The sequence below is a fragment of the Eupeodes corollae genome, chromosome 1 (genome assembly GCF_945859685.1).
Source record: "Eupeodes corollae chromosome 1, idEupCoro1.1, whole genome shotgun sequence".
NCBI classification, from domain to species: Eukaryota; Metazoa; Arthropoda; class Insecta; order Diptera; family Syrphidae; genus Eupeodes; species Eupeodes corollae.
The window spans coordinates 238,088,008-238,111,581 of NC_079147.1; the positions used below are offsets into that span (position 1 = coordinate 238,088,008).

The 23,574-nt window shown below is 33.2% G+C and overlaps 1 protein-coding gene and 1 long non-coding RNA gene across 25 annotated transcripts in view; both read left to right on the forward strand.

The window, feature by feature from the left end:
• LOC129941495 (cell adhesion molecule Dscam2) overlaps positions 1-23,574 on the forward strand; it is a 259,928-nt gene that overhangs the window by 77,478 nt on the left and 158,876 nt on the right. For all 24 annotated transcript variants that reach the window (XM_056050163.1, XM_056050146.1, XM_056050154.1 and 21 more), the window contains exon 3: positions 21,509-21,838. In XM_056050163.1, the coding sequence (XP_055906138.1) occupies positions 21,509-21,838 (330 nt within the window). The remainder of the gene's footprint in view (positions 1-21,508; positions 21,839-23,574) is intronic.
• On the forward strand, positions 7,408-8,808 carry LOC129941497 (uncharacterized). The gene is made up of 3 exons (XR_008780872.1): positions 7,408-7,789; positions 7,878-8,092; positions 8,169-8,808. It is a non-coding gene; the product is annotated as an uncharacterized LOC129941497 (long non-coding RNA).

Sequence of the window (23,574 nt, forward strand, 5' to 3'; positions counted from 1 at the left end):
TGAGTTTACTGAGTAAAATGAAAGGTTTGTTCACAAATTAAATTCAAAGCTATACCCATTACGGATTTCGAAGGAAAATTGGACTTTACGCTCTTAAAGTTGCATTCATCAACTCCGAATTTCTGTAGAATATTTTTGAAAACGTCGCTTTCTCATATATTTTCCCATGTTGAATTTACTGAGTAAATCAACAATGACAGTTCAATGATTAGTGAAAGGGTGTGTTCACAAATTAAATTCAAAGTTGTACCTATTAGATAACTGCTTTAACAAATGATATACTAAATGTATTAATTATTAAAAAAATTATTTTGAAATTGAATATTAAGTTGTATCGGACGTACATATATACAAAAACTTGTGTGACTTTTAGGTTTGTAGTATTAATTGAAGACCTTAAAACCTTTTCGAAGAGAGTTTATTGATATTTACGTCATCATCTCTCTTGTAAATATGTATTCTTTATCTAATTTCAGTTCATATTTATTATTAAGAATGAAATATAACGTTGCAAAAAATAAATAAAAGTAAAGCAAAATGATAGGTTTAGCCACAATTCTAATTTTATTTCATAAAGTTCTCACTATTAGTTTAATTTTATGTAAATAAGACATGAAATAAAATAACTTTTGATAATAGGAATTTAAGGTACATTTATCTGCTTTTAGTTTATAACTCAATGTTAAAATATCTATTTAATACTTAACCGGTTTTTGCAAATATATCTACCTAAACAGTATAACAATATCATAGCACAATATAAAACCAAAGTGGAAATCTCTTGAATTAATACAAAAGATCCGTCACTTACCTCAGTCATGGACTTCGACTGCACACCGAATATAAGACTGTGTGTATTTGTCAGTAGATTGTCAGATCACCTGCTCAACAGGTTTTTGTTTTTAACTAAAACAAAACAGAAAAGAAATAATGGATACAAAGATTGCTAAATCTTTACACTCACAATCGTTTGAACAGATCCGAAAAACGTGTTTTGTATGTAAAATATGTATGAGTAAACGTCAAAATTGTTGTTTGGGTAAAGTCATTAATATTTTTTTTTAAACAAAAGATAAGTTTTTGAAAATAAATAATCTTAAGCTAAAAATAAACGATTGACAGATATAACAATATTGTCAGATCTGTCAAAACAAAAATGTCCACTAAACAATATTATGAGAAACGTTATTGTCACCCACTATCAGGCGGAGCGATGTTTAAAACTGTCAGATGTAGTTGGTTAAAATGCCTGAAATTATTACCATTTTAATATTTGAGTAGCTAAGAACAGGATACAACCAAGTGAAGTTTTGTGATTATTGATTATTGATTTTTATTTAATGTGTATATTTTATGTCATTGATTTATTTTTAAGAATTTTCTTATGATAGATAAGACATTTTTAATTTTTTTAACTTATTTAGGTCAAAATTATAGGTACCAATGATTTTTATATTTATCACTATAGAGAAATGTGAACCACTACGTTTTTCGAAAATGTCACTTTCGACTTGCTTCTTCTATGTTCTTAGATAACGTAATATCAAATATTCTACGAAGAAAATCGCCTGGTAATAAAATTGCTGTACTGATGTGCAAATATTGTTTGATCCGACAATAGTCTGTACTTAGCTTAAGAACTATAATATAATTCACCAAACGAATTCAATTACTTAAGCTCTTTGAACTTAATTCATTTGGGAAAACAAACAACTCTGACAGTTCACTACAGTATAAGCTGTCACTTTTTACGTTAACAACTTCGTTGAGTACACCCTTCGTTATGTTTTCTTTTCTTTGTTTTAAGGATCTGTTAGATCGATTGAGATAGTTCATTTAGCAGATACAACAAAAAAAGATAAACCTTCATCAGAGTGTTTACGTTGATTTCCAAAAAAGGCAGGTGACACTAACTTCACCGGTAGATATATAATAATGACGTTTCTTTCGTATCTTTATAAAGATATAGGTAGTTTCTCAACTCGACTTCAACTGAAACACATACAAACACATAAATTATGTGAAGCGTTTATAAGTCAATCTAGATATTGGAAAAACAAAAACAAATTTCTTGTTAACTGCATTTTAAATCGAAGCCCACGAACCAAAATTTATGTCGATATTTGCACAAAATCTAGGTTGACCATACCAATACCAAATGTCCAAATAGTGCATTTTTATTTATTCAACAAAAGTATTACTGTAGGTTTTTATTCCTCGCTTGTGGGTGGCAATGTTTTCATGTTTGTTGTTTGGAAATCAATTTGATTTGGAGAAGTTTTTGAAATGGTTTTTCTTTTTCATTAATTATTCAAATTTACAATTACTGCCACAATACACACCTCTATTGATTTAAAGCTAATGAACTTGTTTCCAAAAAAAAAAACAAAAATTGAAGTTTCCATCAGAGGGATGTCACGCATGACAAACGGAAACACCTCCCATTGACAAGCTAACTTTACATTCGAAAACAAAACACAACTTTTTTCGTTGTAGGTAGTTTGTCGTTAATCAAACAGGTGGGACACACCAGGAAACGCTAGGATTTCATGTTGACACGCATGATTTACTATAAGTAGCTAGATATGTAGGATACGTGCAAAGGATCAATCAAAAATCAAAACCACAACAGAAAATACTATTTTATGTCCTAGCTCCTATGTATTGGTATGTGCTATGATTCTGTACGCTATGTATTAAACGTCAAAACTCGCAACGCAACAATTCAACAGTGGGATATTTTAATATAAAATATTAAATAAAACAAATGTAAAGAATCTCTAAATTTGACAACTTGATTTACATACTTGCATAGGAAAATGATAGACAAACGACGGAGGAGACTAAATTATAAATCTTCTAATAGTTGGATTCTAAACAAATTAATTATGTTGTAATATTTAATTGAATAATTGGTAAGTTTTGGAGAAAAGTCAAGAAGTTTTTGTATAGTAATTATATAAAAATAAATTAGGAGGTGCAACATTCCCTTGAGAAACATGACCTGAATGGGATCTTCAGTTTTATGGTAAATCCTACCGGATTATTTGAGAAAGTAAATTTCATGACAAGAATTATTACTCTTTGAGGATTTGTCAATTACTCGCAAGAAACAGTACCCGTGAAAAAAAACTTTAGATGACATATCAGAGATTGAACCCAAGTCTTTTACAGTGGCTGCGTTCAATCTGAGGCAGATAGCGTATCCGCATACCTTTTTGTTAGTGTTTTACGTGTAAAATAACAGCTGATCAAAAACAGCTGAGATGTCGAAAAAGGAATCCAAAGGCATCCAAGAATTTCTGGGGTATGTAGGTATCTGACAGAACAGCTGATTAAACACATGGTTAAAAATTAAAAATTTATTTCAGCTTTTTGTATGTTGGTAAACAAAAAGATACAAAATGTTAGTTGAAGTTGTATTTGAGGAAGTTTTGTACATAATAGACGATGAAGAAGCCATTTCCCTTTGAATTTAAGAAGATAATTATGGCTGAATCGCAAACACGTTTCAGCTTCGGGTTCGTCTGCGTTACGGTGGGCCGGCTTTGAGGTTGCTTTGAGCTTCCGTTTGCAGTCACATTACGTTACATTACGTTCTTTTCATTACGATTGTCAAACGAAACGTGAGGTCGAAGCTCCATTGTGATAAACGGTGATTTTTTAAGAGCTTGAGAACTTTTTTTAAAAAAAAAACGCATACAATTTGCAAAATCTCATCGATTCTTTATTTGAAACGTTAGATTGGTCCATGACATTTACTTTTTGAAGATAATTTCATTTAAATGTTGACCGCGGCTGCGTCTTAGGTGGTCCATTTGGAAAGTCCAATTTTTGGTAACTTTTTCGAGCATTTCGGCCGGAATAGCCCGAATTTCTTCGGAAATGTTGTCTTCCAAAGCTGGAATAGTTGCTGGCTTATTTGTGTAGACTTTAGACTTGACGTAGCCCCACAAAAAATAGTCTAAAGGCGTCAAATCGCATGATCTTGGTGGCCAACTTACCGGTCCATTCCTTGAGATGAATTGTTCTCCGAAGTTTTCCCTTAAAATGGCCATAGAATCGCTAGCTGTGTGGCATGTAGCGCCATCTTGTTGAAACCACATGTCAACCAAGTTCAGTTCTTCCATTTTTGGCAACAAAAAGTTTGTTAGCATTGAACGATAGCGATCGCCATTCACCGTAACGTTGCGTCCAACAGCATCTTTTAAAAAATACGGTCCAATGATTCCACCAGCGTACAAACCACACCAAACAGTACATTTTTCGGGATGCATGGGCAGTTCTTGAACGGCTTCTGTTTGTTCTTCACTCCAAATGCGGCAATTTTGCTTATTGACGTAGCCATTCAACCAGAAATGAGCCTCATCGCTGAACAAAATTTGTCGATAAAAAAGCGGATTTTCTGCCAACTTTTCTAGGGCTCATTCACTGAAAATTCGACGTTGTGGCAGATCGTTCGGCTTCAGTTCTTGCACGAGCTGTATTTTATACGGTTTTACACCAAGATCTTTGGGTAAAATCTTCCATGTGGTCGAATAACACAAACCCAATTGCTGCGAACGGCGACGAATCGACATTTCACGGTCTTCAGCAACACTCTCAGAAAGAGACGCAATATTCTCTTCTGTACGCACTGTACGCATTCGTGTGGTTGATTTAATGTCCAATAAAGTAAACTGAGTGCGAAACTTGGTCACAATCGCATTAATTGTTTGCTCACTTGGTCGATTATGTAGACCATAAATCGGACGTAAAGCGCGAAACACATTTCGAACCGAACACTGATTTTGGTAATAAAATTCAATGATTTGCAAGCGTTGCTCGTTAGTAAGTCTATTCATGATGAAATGTCAAAGCATACTGAGCATCTTTCTCTTTGACACCATGTCTGAAAACTCGCGTGATCTGTCAAATACTAATGCATGAAAATCCTAACCTCAAAAAAATCACCCTTTAGCATACATTGAATTCCTATAGCTGAACTCTTAAACGTCAGTCGAAGCCAAAGCTGAAGCGTGTTTGTGATTCAGCCATTATGATCTATTTTTTTAAACTTCAAATTTGACTTATTTTGTTCTCGTTTTGTTGATGACTAATTTGCTAGATCTTACCTCCAGTCTACTGTCCAGCAGTCTGAATTTCAAGAACTTCATGATAAGAAATTTTCTTGAAGTTAAAAGATTCTTCAAGTTAAAAGTTCCTTTATTTTGCTGCACTTTGTACAAGAGATCCTAATAATTTGAAATCGTTAATAATCAATTCATTATAGATATCAAGGCTAGTTTGTTCACATTTTTTTAGCTGTTCTAGTTGATAGCCCTTGATTGGTTTTTAAAGAAGCATTGGATAACCAAACGGATATATTTTGCAACAAAAGTTCTTGCGTTGGTCCCACCATTAAGCTAAAACTTTATCTACTGTGAACAAACCAACTCAAAATCTTACAGCAAAGCAGAAGCTCATTCGGAAATGAGATCGAAATTGTTCAAGCTATTTCTAGGCATTGTTAGATACTTCATAATAGTCCTCGTTTCTGTTAGGATAGTTTTCTGTTAAACGTAAATCGTTGAAAGCCGGAGATTTCGCAAGTTAATTATCAATCGTATAGAATTCCAATCGAGCTAAGAGAAAATTTAACATAAATTACTGATTAAGGTTATCTCTTATTTATTAAATTGTTACGAACCTATCAATTCATTTTCGTCCGACTAATAAGTTGAATTATCCATTACATTTTTTATCTCACAACAATGTTGACTTCGAAGCTTAAATGTTTGCTTTTTGTAAACAGCTTAGTTATTTTTATTTTTTGACAGGTATCCAACTCGTTCAACAAGGTATCTAAAAATCCACCTATCCAACATACTCTATCCAACACTACCTTGAACGCAGCCAATGACAATCCTACACATTTACCATTACGTCACGGGTACTTCCTATCAAAATATTCGTATATCTGTCAAAATTGAATTAAAAGTTATTGTTTTTGTTAGAAAATCGTAATTATTAAAAACGACATTAGGCACATCATTGATTTGTTGTGAAAATTTTTTTATAGAAACAAAAGCAAAGCTTAATATAACTTCTTGACTGATCATATTTGATTTTGTGTACATACAAAATACAAATAAGTATATTGTTTATTAATTGCTTGTCGTTATATAAATCATAACTTGAAGAACATCTATGATTATGTTCAACATATTAGTTTGACAAATTTTAAACAAAGCTCTTTCTTTAAAGACTATCGTGTCATTTCTTTGGTTTCTGCTTAGAACATATCATTTACCAACGAGCGAGTCAAAATATTAGTCAAATTCAAAGTCAAAATAAAAGCCAAAGTCAAACTCAAAGTCAAAGTAAGAGCAAAAGTCAAAGTCATAGTTAAAGTCAAATTCAAAGTCAAATTAAAAGTCAAAGTCAAAGTCAAAGTCAAAATGAAAATCAAAGTCAAAGTGAAAGTCAAAGCAAGAGCAAAAATCCAAGTCAATTCAAAGTCCTAGTTCTTCTACTGAAAAGAACTCAATCCGAGCTACCTTTGATTGAAAAAAGAACACAAACCTAGTGTTCTGATATCTCTGGGCAGAAAAAGGAAAGTCAAAGTGAAAGTCAAAGCAAGAGCAAAAGTCCAAGTCAATTCAAAGTCCTAGTTCTTCTACTGAAAAGAACTCAATCCGAGCTACCTTTGATTGAAAAAAGAACACAAACCTAGCGTTCTGATATCTCTGGGCAGAAAAAGGAACACAGATCTTTTTTTGACAGCTCAGTTCCCTACTCTGAGCTTAAAAAGAAAAACGCCTATAAGTGAATACATTAATCAGTCAAAACAGTTAGCTAAACCATCCGAGTTTGGGCCTTTTTGTTTCAAGCCAATTTGCGGACTACATAACGAGAATAAACAAACAAGATTGATCTCCAAAGCAATTGTTATGTTCAAAGAAACGGCATGTAGAAAAGCTATAAGCTTGAAAGTGGCTACTTGGAACAAAACCAATACATAAAGATGATGCAGTATCAGCGTCAGCTGTCACACTCGCAAGCCCCATTTACATATGTCAAAATTATAAAACAAGTGGAATTTTTTCGAATCTATCCCTTTGATTTCTGAAAGGCAAAATCGGACAACATAAAGACTAGTAAGGAGTAAGGGTTTTGGCAGCAAATTTTATCGGTCAAACCTACAATTTCTTCAAAAAATAAACTTCAAGTTATGTAGACAAATATATGTATGAAATTGTTTTGCTGCTTAGTAAAAGTAAAGTAAAGTTAAAGGTAAAACAGTTTCTTGAAGTCAATTATTGAAAATATCCCACTGTAAAACATCAATGTTAACAAAGTCGCAATATAATTTCCTTTATACCAGACTAACCTAATCAGTTCTTTTATAGGAACCATTGCGTGTCAAGCCTTAAGGTGTGATGTTATTTTATTTTGTTTCGTTGTAACTCCGCTATAATAAACTCGTATGTACAAACAACAAAAATAATAATAAATACCTAAAAAGGAGTGAGATTTTCCATTAATAAATGAAAAGCTAATTTGATTTCCGGTTTAATGGTGCCCATATAATTCTTAAACATACCAAGCCAAGCCAATGCATGCCAGCCGGCCGTCTTCGTCCGCCTCGTCATTGAATAAAGCCTACTCGAAAAATTTCGTGTGCGCAAAAGGTTACCGAACTTTTCATTACATTTCAATTGAAGAAAAAGAAATCCACAAAAGTTGGTAAATTTTATTGGATCCAAGTCGGATCGAAGTTTGCATATAGTGCAGCTCGCTCATATAAGTAATATCCTTGTTGGAAAAATTATGACATAATCTACTTTTAATTTGTTTCCACTTTTATGAACGTGTTTCCTTTTTTCTCGTTGTAGGTACATTATTTTTATAAATTGGAAGTACCTATAAAACGTATCCCCTGGAGCCCAGACTCTACTTCTCCAGTCTCCATGTCCATTGAGAGATAAAATTCTACATCTGTGCATCTACTACAGTTATAGAAGACTTGGACGTCCATTACTCATGTCCAGACGTCATTTCTTTTTATTGTTCCACCCCTTCCTGAGGCTCCACCGCCACCGGGCCATACGTATGTCTTACTTACTACGAGCACGAGGAAGAGAATTTTTATTTATTTATTTTGTTGTCGTTTTTTAATATTATAGCAAAAGGCATATTTCGCAAAAGAAGCAGAAACTTGCTGTGATGTGGACAATGACCACCATTATTATTAGCTAAAGGGCGCACAACAAAACAACCTAACCTAACTTCTATACTACTCTTGGGGACTTTTATTTTGTTTCTTTTTGTGGAAATGTTTGCTTATGGTTATGGGATTTTAGCCTTGCGGCAGAATAGCGTAATCTTGGCAAAGTGCCTGTGCCGGCTGTAGTATTTTATATCTATTACTATTTTTTATTATTTTTTAAAAAAATGTCTGGACGAGTTTATTACAGACATTGATGGGGTGTGTATAGTTTTTTGTGTAACTGGAAATAGTTTTGAATCATGTTTTATTTTTTAAACGAGTCCGTAAATTTGCTGTAGATAAAATTAAATTAACGGTCTTTAAGTCTTTAAAAATAGTTTGATGTGATACTTAAGTGTCAATTGATTGCCCTTGGAATAGGGGTTTTTCTGTGACATTTTGAATAATCGATGTAGTGACCCGCAGGTGACTAATCTTCTGGAAATTAAAAGATAATATAAGTAGAATTTTAAACACACAAGGTTAAGTTGCTAATGGCAAAAAACAATCCAAAAGCCATCAAATTTACTGCTGGACCACAATGTAAGAATCAGAGCCGCAACCGGAGTCGGAATAGCTGTCACAGCTTGTATTACGTTAACAGAAAGTACGCACACAATGCGTCGTACGACTTTTTGACGTTTGATATAGATTTAAATGTTTTTTGAAATTATTGATTTGATACTTATCATTTAATTTCAGTTTTAAAATTATTTAATAAAATGGATTTTGAAAACTAATTTATAGTTTTAATAATGTCACTTTTTGAAATGTCGTGGGTGCGGCCAATGTACCAGGAAAGAAATGAAGAGGGGTTTTTGAAACCACTTTTAAATTCTTAAAGAAAATGATTCTGATCTATCTTTAAATCAACAAGAATGAATCACACCCAATACAACTTGTTGTTGAGTTAAGTCGAAAAGCGTTTGACGAAAGCGTCAATTCGAAAAGCTATAAGCCCAGAATGTAGAATGGTGTTAACTTTTCTGATGGGTGCTTCAACAATTCGAAAATATTTGTTGAAACATGTATGCGTATGGTGTTCTGGGATATTTTATCCCAAATTTATATGCCGCAACTCAATCAATCCGACTGGAAGCAAACTAGTAAAGAGTTTGGTGAAAGGTGGAACATGCCCAATTGCGTGGGCAGCATAGATGGGAAGCATATAGAAATAAAATGCACTCCAAACTCGGGATCTAAATACATAAATTACAAAGGGTATTTTTTAGCATTGTGCTTCTCGGGGTCTGCGACGCCAATTATACTTTCAGTGCAGTTTATGTTGGCGCATACGGCAGTCAGAGTGATGCTGGAATTTTTAGGAATTGCGAAATAGGAACAAAATACTGACAAATTCCATAATATTTCCACCAGTTGAAAATCTTCCCAACTCCCAGAAAAAAGACCCATATTACTTTGTTGCCGATTGTAAAATGATTGATGGCGGTTAACGAGGCTTAGTCAAAAAACCGGTTCAGCATACTTTCCTATGACCTGAATAAGAGGATTTAAATTCGGCTCAGGAGTATTCCCATCGTTTCCCATGGCCTGTGTCAAAGAAGTTTGTGGAGTTTCTTCAGAAGATTTATTCAAAGTTTTACTAACAGGTGCTAATGGAGTTGGCGATGGCGTTAGGGTTTCCTCAGAAGAATAGCGCGACGGTGTATGATTTCCAATTGTTCTTGAACAAAATTAATTTCAATAGCTTGATAATCATACACTCCTATTGCGATTGTCAATTATAAATTGACAATGGGAATAGGGATGTTAATGATGTATGTTATATTACTGTCGGTGTCTCAAATGTGCTCTTAAAAATTCCATTTTGGCCGAATACTTTACCCCAACTTCGTCATCATCGCATTCGGCTGCCTATCCGAGACAGGTTTTTTGGAGATGGCTCTGGAGTAGGGGTCTCGCAGACTTCTACACTTTTTTTTTAATGAATTCCACTATTGAGCCGTTTATTTTGAAAGTGGCATAAGTCACTTTTTCAAAAAAATCGAGTTAATGGCAACACTAAATACAATTGAACTATATCTTTTCATTTTTTAAAAATTTCTCGACTTAAAAAAAAGTGACTTATGCCACTTTCAAAATAAACGCCTCAATTATTAAAATTAAAACAAATAACATCACAAAAAACACACTTGGCATATTCAACTGTTGGGCAATTGCTTCCCATTGCTTTGCTTTGATTTTATTGTTTTCGTATAATTTGTTCCGATTCATCCATTTTGTATTCTTTAATTTAACTTTTATTTGATTTAATTTAACTGTTTATTTGATTTAATTTAGCTTTTTTTTATTTATTCAAACAACCGCAATGAAAAATATTAATTTAATGCACAAACTTAAACCACGAAATCAAATTTGATGTGCCAAAAATGATAGACGTCAAAAGTGTCGTACGTCAAAGTTAAAAGTTGGTCAACTCAACCGATTCCAGTTCCGTCGTGTTGTGTTCGTGCATTTGCATTTGCGTATTTTTAATAATTTGACAGGTATTCCGACCCCGGCACGGGCTCCGGCTCCGTCACCATTGCGTGTTCCAGCAGTTATATGAAAAACAGATACTAGGTAAAGTAAAATTGAAAACAATTTTGCTAGATTTTAATTTATTGACGTTGATACGTTTGACTTGTGATGGCTGTGATCGTAGAGTAGTGTCCAAAATACAAAACACAATTAATGACGTCTAAACAAGATGAACTCTGTGTTTCGACAGAATGCTAAATTATTTACTTGTGTGTTTTTTCAATGAGTTCATGTTCTTAATTTTTGTACAATCCCTTAATATTTTGGGAAGACTCCAAACCGAATTCAAAAGTATAGGGCTGGAATTCGACATCTGTCAAACTAAGTTTTTTTTTCAGTTGAAAATCTGGCATTTATCAACATTTAACGCTTACTACAAAAATGGTGATTATGTCACAGGCACAAATCGTACTTTAAGAGGAGATTATGGTTTACAGTTGTGAAGAAATTTCAAGAGACTGGATTGGTTGAAGTTATTATAAGGCCTGTGCATCTTCTATTCGCTCATATCACTGAAAATATCGCTGCTGGTAGTTAAAGTGTTGCCGAAGACTCGAATGTGTCGATTCCTAGTAGTTCTCAAGAATTAGGACTGTCTTATGGCACATTATAGCGTGTTTTGCATATTGATCTACACCTACATCTATATAAAGTCTCGCTCACACAACAAGAGAAGCCAGCTGACCATTCACAACGTTGTAAATACGTCGAATAGGTGCTTGGACAACAGGCTTTGAACGGCGCCTGATTTTTCGAACAAAATTAACCTCAGCGACGAAGAACATTTCTCACTCGGTTGGTATGTTAATAAACAAAATTGTCGTATTTGGGGTTCTGAGAATCCTCAAGAATTTGAAGAGAGGCCATTGCATACACAAAAAATCTCTGTTTGGTGCGAGGATGTGATTGGACCTTACTTCTTCCAAAAAGGACTAACTGTCAATTCGGAGCTGGCCACCAAGACCATGATCATGCGATTTGACACCGCTGGACACCACGCAACAATTCTCTTGGTGGCCATTTAAATAACGTAGTGTTTGATACATAATGTGAACGTTCAAACTTTATAACAATTATAAATTTTCTGCTTCTTTGTATTAAGCATGAAAACATATACATGTATGTAGATTATTTAAATTCCAATAAAGCAAAATTGTTTCTTTTCTTAAATTTATGCTATTCCAATTTGAAGCTTCAAGCAATTTTTTTTGTACAAGTATTTTTTTTGAATCGGAAGCAATCATTCAATCATAATATTCTACAAAATTCTAAAATCAATCATTTCAACGTTTAAAACATTTTGTTTACTTTTACGAAAAAAGAGGAAAAACAATTTCTTCCTGAAAAAAATATTGATGCATATATACCTTTAACATCCAAAGATGAAAACCGTTTAGCGTAAATATTTTTCCATTCGTGTCTGCATCCGCAATGAAAATAACAAAATTGAACTTTAATATGTGAAAGAAAAACATACAAAATAAACAAAATTAAAAGCTGTGAAAATTGCACATGCACATGAGCATTTTATCAGATTTTATTTATTCATTCCATGTTTTATGTTTTTGAGATACAGGCCCGCATTTCGTGGTAATATTAAAAAAAATCAATTCTAACAATATTTCAGATCTGTTAATAGAAAAATAGTCACAAATGTCAATTTTGTCAGAAAAGTCATGATCATCCGTTGACAGGTGACGTTTGAAATTGTCAAATGGTTCTATTAATCTGACATTTTCTGACTGTCAAGTGTCAACAATTTCACCCCGATAAGTTCCTCATCTTAGAATGGATTTTATTTGAGATGAACTTTTTCATGACAGAACTATATTAGGGAAAATCATAAATACTCATTATGGATAGTTGCCATGAAGACAACTAGCATTATTGTAACAGTTATCTGACTTAAAGTGTTGGAAAATATCATCACGATATGTGTGTAAACCTACATAATTTAAGGAATGGCGTTTACGGACAACTTTATAGGCCTCTTGCACAGGAAATGCAAAAGGCAGAAGAAAAAAAAGAAAAGTCAAAATTCAACTAGCTTTGTGAATGCAAAATTGCACTAAAAAGCTAGTCTGTCATTTACTGTCATGACATGACTGTCTTAATGACAAACTTTTAATATTTTTGTTTTCTTTTTAAATTCAATAAAACCAAATAGAAGATATATTTATGATTGATTTATATGTATTTGTATTTAAGTACCGAAAGATTCATTTCAATTTTAATTTTTGTGTCCTTAACGAACAGCTGATTGTGAAACGTCAAAACCAGTGTGCACTAACTTTGTAGCCGAATTTTTTCACTATGTGGGAGGGGAAATTTGGACTACTTTTGTAGTTAGGATTTAGCCAATCAGAATCCCTTGACTACGTAACCACTAGCTTTGTGAATGCGACCATTTCTAATCTGTCATAGTTGTATCCTCAAAAAAGTACGCGGAAATAAATAAATCAGTCAAATGTTATGTAATGGCAGTGTAGGTAACTCGTTATAACGTTTGGAGTAGACAGCATTTTATGACGTCAAATTAATTTTGATAGTGGCCAACGGAAGAACTTTTATTCCTGAAATTTCTTTCGCTTAAGGGGACGGTCGGCGCAAATTCGCGAGAAAATAGGTTCTAAACGATGCAATCAAAGAATTTAAACAAAAAGGTAGAAAAAAAAGTTGTAGTTATTCTTAATAATCAAAATAATAGAAGTGTTGTTAAACAAATTCTTCGTTACGAATTGCAATCTGATTTTAGCGAACTGTCAAACTGAATTCGCGTTTAACATACGATCCACACTTCAACGAATAAATGTTCACGAGCTTCTCAATCCAATAATTTTATTCTAGTTCTTGTTGTGCATCTGTAAACATGAACACAAACAAGCCTATTGAAAGTAATGTCAAAATTGATGAAAACTCGTTCATTCTTTGGTGGATCTCGTGTCAATAGTACTTACAAGCTGTCTATTTGTCATTCTGCATAAGGGTAGTTATTTGCATTTACAAATCAGTGACATTTAGCCACTATAGAAGAATTTAGATCGTACCATTTTCAAACGTCAGAATAGATTTCAATCGATAAGTTAAAGGAGCAAGTATCAGCAACTTTCTCAAAACAATAACGAGCATATACATTTTATTCAATTTTATTTTTGAAACCTTAACCCAAAAATTTGTATATGTGCAGACTTCCTGCAATGAATGTGAAGTGAATAGAATAGAGTGACTCACAAATATTCTCAGCTATATTTAAATTAAACTAGAAGCACTCACTATAGTATCATAGCATGCAGTTCTGACGTGCGAGTATATATAAACCCATTTAAAAACATTATCAACTAAAATGTTTTCAAATGTAAATTGATATACTAAATATTTGTATGGTTACCCAGGTGGCCAAAACGAATTGAATTGTATTTTGTGGCAGTAATATCAAAATTATAAACATTATTTTTTCTAATAAAAAAATATTTCTGTATTTCAATCACGTATATTCCTTTTCTAAACAAAAGAATACTTAATGTCAAAATAATCCATTTGATTTGACACAAGCTTATAACATATTTTACTTTTTTTTAGAATCTAAAAGTGGAAGTAGTAAAATTTTTTAAAACCTCATATAAAAAGTTGAAAAATAAAAACAAGGAAAAACAACATTCAATAAAAACATCGCCTCCAGATCCATAAAGTTCTCATAAATTTATTATTTTTCAGTACTATTAAATATGAAAATGGTGAGGAAAAAAAGAAGAAAATATAAAACAAAAGGAAAATCAGACAGGAATAGAACTTTTGTATTTTGTGTTCATTACATTGGAACAATTTATAGAACAGAGTTGGAATGTTTTGGAAAAGAACAAAACATTAATATTTGGGATAAGTTTAGATAGAGGGGAACCTGTCGGAAGCATTGTGACAGTTGTCAATTTACAAGATCATACAACAGTATTTTAATTGTGCTTACTTTATTTTGGTGATAGGAGCGATCTGTCAAAAATGTATTCGATAAGAAAAACATTTTCAGGGCTAACCAATGTGTCATGCTGTATTTGATTGACAAATAAAAGCTAAACGAGTTTCTAACTTCTGAATATAGATTTTTTCGATTTTTTGATGTCAACACTGTACAGTACATAGTGGTTCAAACGATACTCAGTCTTATTTCAACCTCATTAAAAAATAACTTTAAAATTTGGTCTTAAATACAACCAAAATCTAATGAAGCAAGAAGTAAATTACCTTTAAAGTAAAAACGAAATTGTAATTGATTTTGACAACTCATAAGGCCAAAAAGTATGGACGCTGGCCATGATGAGAACTGTCAAATGCCATACTGAATATATGAGCCATTTCTACTAGACAAACTGAACGAAACGAAGGATTTTTCTAAAATTTCCTTAAAGCAAAAACAAAATTGTAATTCATTTTGACATCTTATAATTACAACAAATATAAACGCTGGCTTTGACGAAAACTATAAAATTCCTTATTATAAATATATGAGACATTTCTGCTTAACGAGACTGAACGAAACGAAGCATTTTGTAAAATTCTTGTAAGAGATTTTGACATCTCATAAGGAAATAAAATATAGACGCTGGCTTTGACGAAAACTATTAAATGCTATATTAAATATATGAGACGTTTCTGCTCAACGAAATTGAACGAAACGAAGCAATTTGTAAAATTTGTTCAAGTAAAAACAAAATTGTAATTGATTTTGACAACTCATAAGAACAACAAGTATGGAAGCTAGCCGTGATGAGAACTGTCAAATGTCATATTAAATATACGAGCCATTTCTACTCGAAGAAATGAAGAATTTTCATAAAATTCTTTTAAATAAAAACAAAATTGTAATTGATTTTGAGGTTTGATAAGGACAACAAATATGGACGCTGACTTTGACAAAAACTATCAAATGCCTTATTAAATGTATGAGACATTTCTGCTCAAGGAAACTGAACGAAAAGAAGCATTTTGTAAAATTCAATCAAATGGAATATTAAATATATGAGTCATTTCTGTTCAACGAAACTGAACGAAACGAAGCATTTTGTAAAATTCCTTCAAAGTAAAAACAAAATTGTAATTGATTTTGACAACTCATAAGGACAACAAGTATGGGAGTACTGTCAAATGCCATTTCTACTCGAAGAAATGAAGAATTTTTATAAAATTCTTTTAAATAAAAACAAAATTGTAATTGATTTTGACATCTCATAAGGACAACAAATACGGACGCTGACTTTGACAAAAACTATCAAATGCCATATTAAATGTATGAGACATTTCTGCTCAAGGAAACTGAACGAAACGAAGCATTTTGTAAAATTCCTTCAAAGTAAAAACAATTGTTATTGATTTTGACAACTCATGAGGGCAACAAGTATGGACGCTGGCCGTGATGAGAACTGTCAAATGTCATATTAAATATACGAGCAATTTCTTCTCGACGAAACGAAGGATTTCTCTAAAATTCCTTTAATTAAAAACAAAACTGCAATTGATTTTGACATCTCATAAGGACAACAAATATGAACGCTGGCCGTGATGAGAACTGTCAAATGTCATACTAAATATACGAGCCATTTCTACCCGACGAAACGAAGGATATCTCTAAAATTCCTTTAATTAAAAACAAAACTGCAATTGATTTTGACATCTCATAAGTACAACAAATATGGACGCTGGCTTTGACAAAAACTATCAAATGGAATATTAAATATATGATTCATTTCTGTTCAACGAAACTGAACGAAACGAAGCATTTTGTAAAATTCCTTCAAGTAGAAATAAATTGTTATTGATTTTGACAACTCATAACGAAAACAAGAATTTACGTTGGCTGTGACAAAAACTGTCAAATGCCATTTCTACACCACGAAACCGAACGAAACGATTAACATGGACTATGTGTATTAGTCTATTGGCTATATGGGTTGGTTTTAATACCACTCCAACAACGGTTTTGTCCCACTATACCATTCGATTTGCCTCGGTGCAGTCACAACAAATCGATTTAAGGGTATTTTTTCGTTTGTCTATGAAGAATTGAAGTTGTACTGTCCATGTACACTGTACGTACAACACGATTGTGCATCGAAAAGATACAACAAGGGTTCTCATTCTTATACTAATTTTTTCTTGTTTTGGATACAAAATGAAACGTATTTTTTCGTATTCATTTTTTATTTATGACCCCAAACAGTAGTAGGTATGTTCGTTTATATGAATAGAAATTAAAAGATATAAAACCAGCGCCCCTTTTGCCCTAACAAATAAAATAATACCATTGCCATGCATGCTTACTCCCTGACACTTTGAAGTGACACAATGTCATTGCACGAATCCATGGATTTTCTTCAACTTGGGGAATGGTGTGATATTATAATGGTCGGGGTCTGTGTGCCTCTGTCTCGTTTGCAGAGCGGTAGTGTAATTGTTATGGTGGAAGTTGAGACTTGAAATGAAAATACTCTGTAAATTGAACTAAACTGTGAGAGACTGAAAATAAGTTTTTAACATTAAATTGAGATTTTGGTGTCTCGCAAACTAAAAATACCAAACCCAGGGAAGGGACATTTACGATGGGGATGCTTCTTCGTTGTCTGCGGATTCAGATGATGATGATGGGAATTTTTTAACATAAAGATGTTATATTTTTTTTCTGTCAGTTTTCGTTTATAGTACATATATTTTGGAGCAAAATGGGAAACGTATCTTTTGGCAATAATTGTGTTGCTAGGCGTTACTTACTGCAGTGCACACAGCATTTACTAAGAATGTATAGAATATGAGAGGATATAAATGCATAAACAAAGCATTTAGTAGAGGAAGCACAAAGAATGTGACAATTATTGCATTGCAAAACGTTTTTAAAGAATTTAATTAAATTTCATTCCTTATTTTGTCTCGATAATCTAGGAAACGATGACCTGTAAAGGATGTATTTTTTATTTATTGAGACAAACTTGAAAAATAGAGCTTGGAAATATGTTTTTATTTAATTATTTTGACAGCCTGTATTTATAGTTTTTAAATTTGACGTATGGGAAATAAGAGAGATTTGGCCAGTTTATATTTCTGTGAGATCGGATACAAATTTCGCACTTTTGCTGTCAGAAATCTGATAGGTAATGAGAATCGTATGATTCGATTTCTCAAGAATCTACAAAGGGGATGAAAGAAATTTTGATTGTTTGGTAAGAATGAAAAGTGAATTGTGTTTATATTTCATTCTTCTGCTCTGTCAATCTGATTGAAAGAACTTTCAGAAATCTTAGAAATAGAAACTGCCAATTTATGTAAAAACTCCAGTTTGCTTGAGAAAAATATCTCGCATAAACTTGCAGCAATTTCAAAAAAATAATCTGTAAAATATCCTGTAATTTCATATGCGTACCTCTGTCATACCCATCAATTTTTGTACGTCAACTGTCACCTATCAACTATCAGTGCCATTATCTGGCTATTTAATTTATAGAACCTAGATAGTTTTGGTCATTTTGAGTGTAGTTCCAGTCTAATGATTTAGATGAATATGATATTACATATAATGAAATCAATTGTATCCAGATGAATACAACCCTAAACAATGCAAGAACATAATCCTTCAACTCACATTCAAATTTAAATTCCCGTTTCATGTGTCACTCATGCGTAGAACCTATATAGAACTAAGAGACAAAATAGAATAAAAACAACAGGAATATGTACATAGGCATATAATTTATAAAACAAAATAAGAAAAATTCCAACAATCAAAACGGAAGTTGCAATCGCCATCTATGGTCGATTTATATGCATTTCCACTTGATGACATTTCGGGCATGACATTTTATTGATACATAGTTTTGTCCGCCTATGTTTCAAGTTAGTAAAGTTAGCGACAAAATCAAATCAACAAACCGTAAATGTCTGTGACCACTGATTAAAAACACCGTGTGTCCAAGTTCCATCAACTATTTGAACGCCAACGCGCCAACGAAGTAACGCTACTGCAGCAAAGCGATGGCGGTGGCGGCCGGCATCATCAGTGAATGGCGAAGCAGTGTGGCGTGGCGCGCAAAACAACAACAATTTACTTTTCAATTTTCATTAATGATTCAATTTCATGTGTAAAACTTTTATTTATGTCGTCGTCGGATGTCGCCGTTGTCGACACGGTCGTGCGTCGGTTGGTACTTCGTAGGTTGTTAGATAGAAACGGTCTATCTGTTCCGATCGTGCGTATGTATCTGGTATATGCGCATGCTTTTCGGCATTAATTAATAGATTAACCATTTTTATATAAATTTCGTTCTCCAAGAAAAAGGGTGACTCTGCGTGACTACGTTTAAAGAACGATACCGCGAGGCGAGCCTGCGTTTATCCCTCACATGGCAATGTTTACCACAAAATTGACATTTTCTGTGGAAACGCTATTTAATTTTTTGTTTTTATTTAAGATAAATTGACTTCATGTTGGGTTTCATTAAGCAAAAAATAAATTATTACAGCAGACCACATGTCAGCAACCAGACGTAGGCTATTTAAAGTCCATAAATGTGCCACACGATCGACTATAATGGCTGCAAGATATAATTGGTAACGGCTACATAAAAGTCAAAGTTACTTTTTGAGTATTGTTTAATTTTTTTGTTTTATCAATGATTTCATTTTGAAAAGTTCAATCAACAAGCTAAGGAAATGTTATGAACTTATTGTTATTTTAGCGGAATTGACAGTTTTCTATATAAGATTTTTTTGCATTGATTATTAAGGCGCAGTCTTTTCTCAATTATGAAATCATTGAAATAAATTATTAAGCTATTCTAATTGCCAGTTTTTAGCTGTGACAGTAGGAGTGTAATTTACAAACCTCTGACATAATCAGGAATGTCATTTTTATAGATTCACTCGCAGATTTTGTTAAACCTCTGACATAATATGGAATGTCATTTTAATAGATTCCCTTACAGATTTTGTTGTTTACTGATGTCCATTCATCTTTGTTTCGGAGTTTAATGTTTATGGCTGAAACACATACACGCTTCAGCTTCGTCTGCGTTACCCTTCTTCGAGGTTGCTTTGAATGACATTTCTATTATTTCATCCCTCCAAAGAGCAAATATTTTGTTTGTTGACATTTTTTTAAAGCTGATGAGCTGTCAGACAAAGCAAATGTTCAGATAATTGAACTAGAGCTTCCGTTTAGAGTCACATTACGTTACATTACGTTCTTTTCCTTACGATTGTCAAACGAAACGTGAGGTCGAAGCTCCATTGTGATAGCATGCATTGAATTCCTATGGCTGAACTCGTAAACGCCAGGCGAAGCCGAAGCTGAAGCGTGTTTGTGTTTCAGCCATTAAGTTCTCAAGAGCATTCAAACTTGTCATAGAAAAACTGAGAATACTTTACTGCGATATTAGGTGCGTTATTGGCACAGATATTCGTAGTGAAGTATGATTGTACACGTATTACAAACGATCGAATTGCGTAAAGAATTTTGACATTAGCTCGACAACATAAATGTTGTTGTTGATAATGGCAGAATCACTAACACGCTTCAGCTTCCTCTGCGTTACGGTGGGCCTGCTTCGAGGTTACTTTGAATAACATTTCTATTATTTCATCCGTCCAAAGACATTATTGACATTTTTTTAACAGCTGTTGAGCTGTCAGACAAAGCAAATGTTCAGATAATTGAACTAGAGCTTCCGTTTTAAGTCACATTACGTTACATTACGTACTTTTCCCTACGATTGTCAAATGAAACGTGAGGTCGAAGGTCCATTGTGATAGCATGCATTGAATTCCTATAGCTGAACTCGGAAACATCAGGCGAAGCCAAAGCTAAAGCGTGTTTATGATTCAGCCATAACTTTCGAGGGCATGTTCGTAGATAAGTAGTTTGTGTTTTAAGCATTTTTCGTTTTTAAGCGAAAGCTTACATCTTTTACTGTTTGCTGCACTTTTTGAGATTTCATGTTTAATCTGCAAGCAAACTTTCGCGAAAAACAAAAGCAATTTAAAAAAAAAATGTTTGACAAATGATCAATTCTATTAACCTTATTTTGAATGAACGTATTTTTTAACTTTACGTGACTTGAAAATAATTTATTTTGATTGATTTTGAAACAATAGCTCCTTTTGGCCAATAGCGGAAAGCAAGCGAGTGCGTTAAATATTAAATTGGCGCCCAACAAAATATGAAAATAAAGCCAACTTAAATAAATACAGGGATTATTGAGAATACAAAAAAAAAAATAATAACTTAAACTAATGTTAATAAAAGCTTCCTAAATAGTTCTCACATATTTTTACCTGTTAATACTTACGTTTAACTTATTTAAAAAAAAAATAATAAATTAGCATTGAGTTAATTATGATGTTCTTTAAATAAAGTGGCATTTAGTCAGAAAACGTTCAAATCTAATTTAAACGAAAATAAAAAAACTAATATTCAAGGAACCTACGTATGTAGCTGTAGTAAAATAAGATTCCCACGCCCATCTTCTGTGACTGTCTTTCTTTTAAAGCGCGCTAACAAAGAGCCCTCCTCCTACAAAACTTATGTCAGTTTATTGACCCAAACATTTATAAACTTATACAAAAATATATGAATTTATTCTGATTTATGTTTTTTTTTTTCATTCCCTAAACCCACATAAACCATCATCATTTTATTTAGATTACTCACACTTTTTTGTGCTTTGTTTTAATTTCCAGGTAACGCCGGCAATCCCCCAGATGCCGACCAAAAAGGACCCGCTTTCCTCAAAGAACCAACCAACCGAATCGATTTCTCCAATTCAACCGGTGCCGAAGTTGAATGCAAAGCCAGCGGAAACCCCTTGCCCGAAATAATTTGGATCCGAAGTGACGGTACAGCGGTTGGTGACGTTCCTGGTTTGCGGCAAGTGTCATCTGACGGCAAATTGGTATTCCCACCGTTCCGTGCCGAAGACTACCGCCAGGAAGTTCATGCCCAGGTTTATGCGTGTTTGGCAAGAAATCAATTTGGATCGATAATTTCACGAGATGTTCACGTTAGAGCCGGTAAGTTGTCATTGTTCTAGAGAGCGAGAAAGAAAGAGAGAGTGAGTGAGAAAGAAAAAAAAAGATTTCAGACAATAGAAATCCGGGGCTATTTTTATTTTTGTTGCAGAAGTTTTCATCTCGCATCATTTTGCCACCGAGCGCCGTTGGGTTTTTCGTTTTTCATTTTTGATTTGATTTTTCTGTTTGGATTTGGAGTATGAGTTATTTCGTTTCCACGCAATAATGGTTTGGAGCTGGTATTTTGTTATCTTTCTCCTCTGTGTCATGTCTGTCTGGTCGCAGTTTTGTGGTGAATTATTAAATTGATTTTGTACAATGTAACGGGATACATATATACCGCACCTAAATGAAAACAGAATACAATGCATTCATTTCGATCCAATTAAGAAGAATTAAACGACTGCGACACCATCCCATCATCATCATCATCATCATCATCCTCGTCATTGCCATCAAAAGTGATGACACTTTGTAGATATCTACCATACTTTGGAGGAACAAACAGTAACAGTAGACGAAGTCCATCATCAAACGTATACATGGTTTATGATGATGTTTCCCACGCGACTCTTTGTCATTTTTCTGTCCTCATATGAGATGTGTCGTTCGTTGCTGTCATCAGTGAGTGTTGCGGTTGGTTATATTTAGTTTTTTATTTTCTCATCTTTGTTGAATTAATATTTATAATTTTTTTTATTGGTTCGTATGTTCTGTTTTCTCATTTTATCTTAACTACTTAACTTGCTTAATTTTTTTCAAACAGTAACAATTCCATTTTAATAGCAAATTTAAAAAAAATATGCATTAAGATGACAGTAATAATTTGTTTAAATGCTGAAAATAATGAAATAATGAGGGCAGTTTATCTGGTTTGATAGAAAGAAAGTAGAACTATTAAAAATTGTATGTTGAGAATAAAAACACGGCTAAAAGCGTCTATCTCTGCATTTTTAGAAATGGCGTAATTTTATTTGTCAATAAAAGCTTCAAAAGTCAAATAGCGGCCTATTCTAAACGAAACCTTTTACTGGACGCCCTTCATTTCAATTCAACTACTCAACTACGTGACATCTACTTGTATACAAATACAAACATCAAAATCAATATCTAAGTTTAGAGCCTTATTCAAACCGATTTGTAAAATTCACGAATGTTAATCTGATTGTAAGAACTGTCAAACTAAATTCGCGTTCCACATGTAATCCACAATCCGTTCGGTCTTTAGCCTATAAAGCATCTTGCACATGAGCTACGAACTGCGAACTGAGAACTGTGGATGTTCGCATATTTTGACTTTTGACTGATAGCGACGAATTGTCAATTTATAATTACCCTAACATACTTTGAGGTTAAGTTAAGCGTGAGCAATTTATTCGTTGCAGTGTGCATTGTATGTGGAACGCGACTAGAGTTTGACAACTCGTAGCACCCACACTGCAATTCGATACTGCGAAATTGTTTTTACAAAATTGTCTTGTCATAGGGAACAAAATGAAAAATTTTATTATACTAACATAAATGTCAATTCTTATAATTTAAATGAGTTTTTCTTTGAAATTGATTTTTTGAAATGTTTAAAATCACGTTTGTTCGCTGTTCGCTCTCATGTGCAATTGTATTTTATCCTTTTTTGTTCATCTGTAATGACGAATAAAAACAAAGCATGTGCAACAAATGTCATAATGCACGAATATTTGTTTATTCGTTGGACACTGTCATGTGAATAGTCCTTT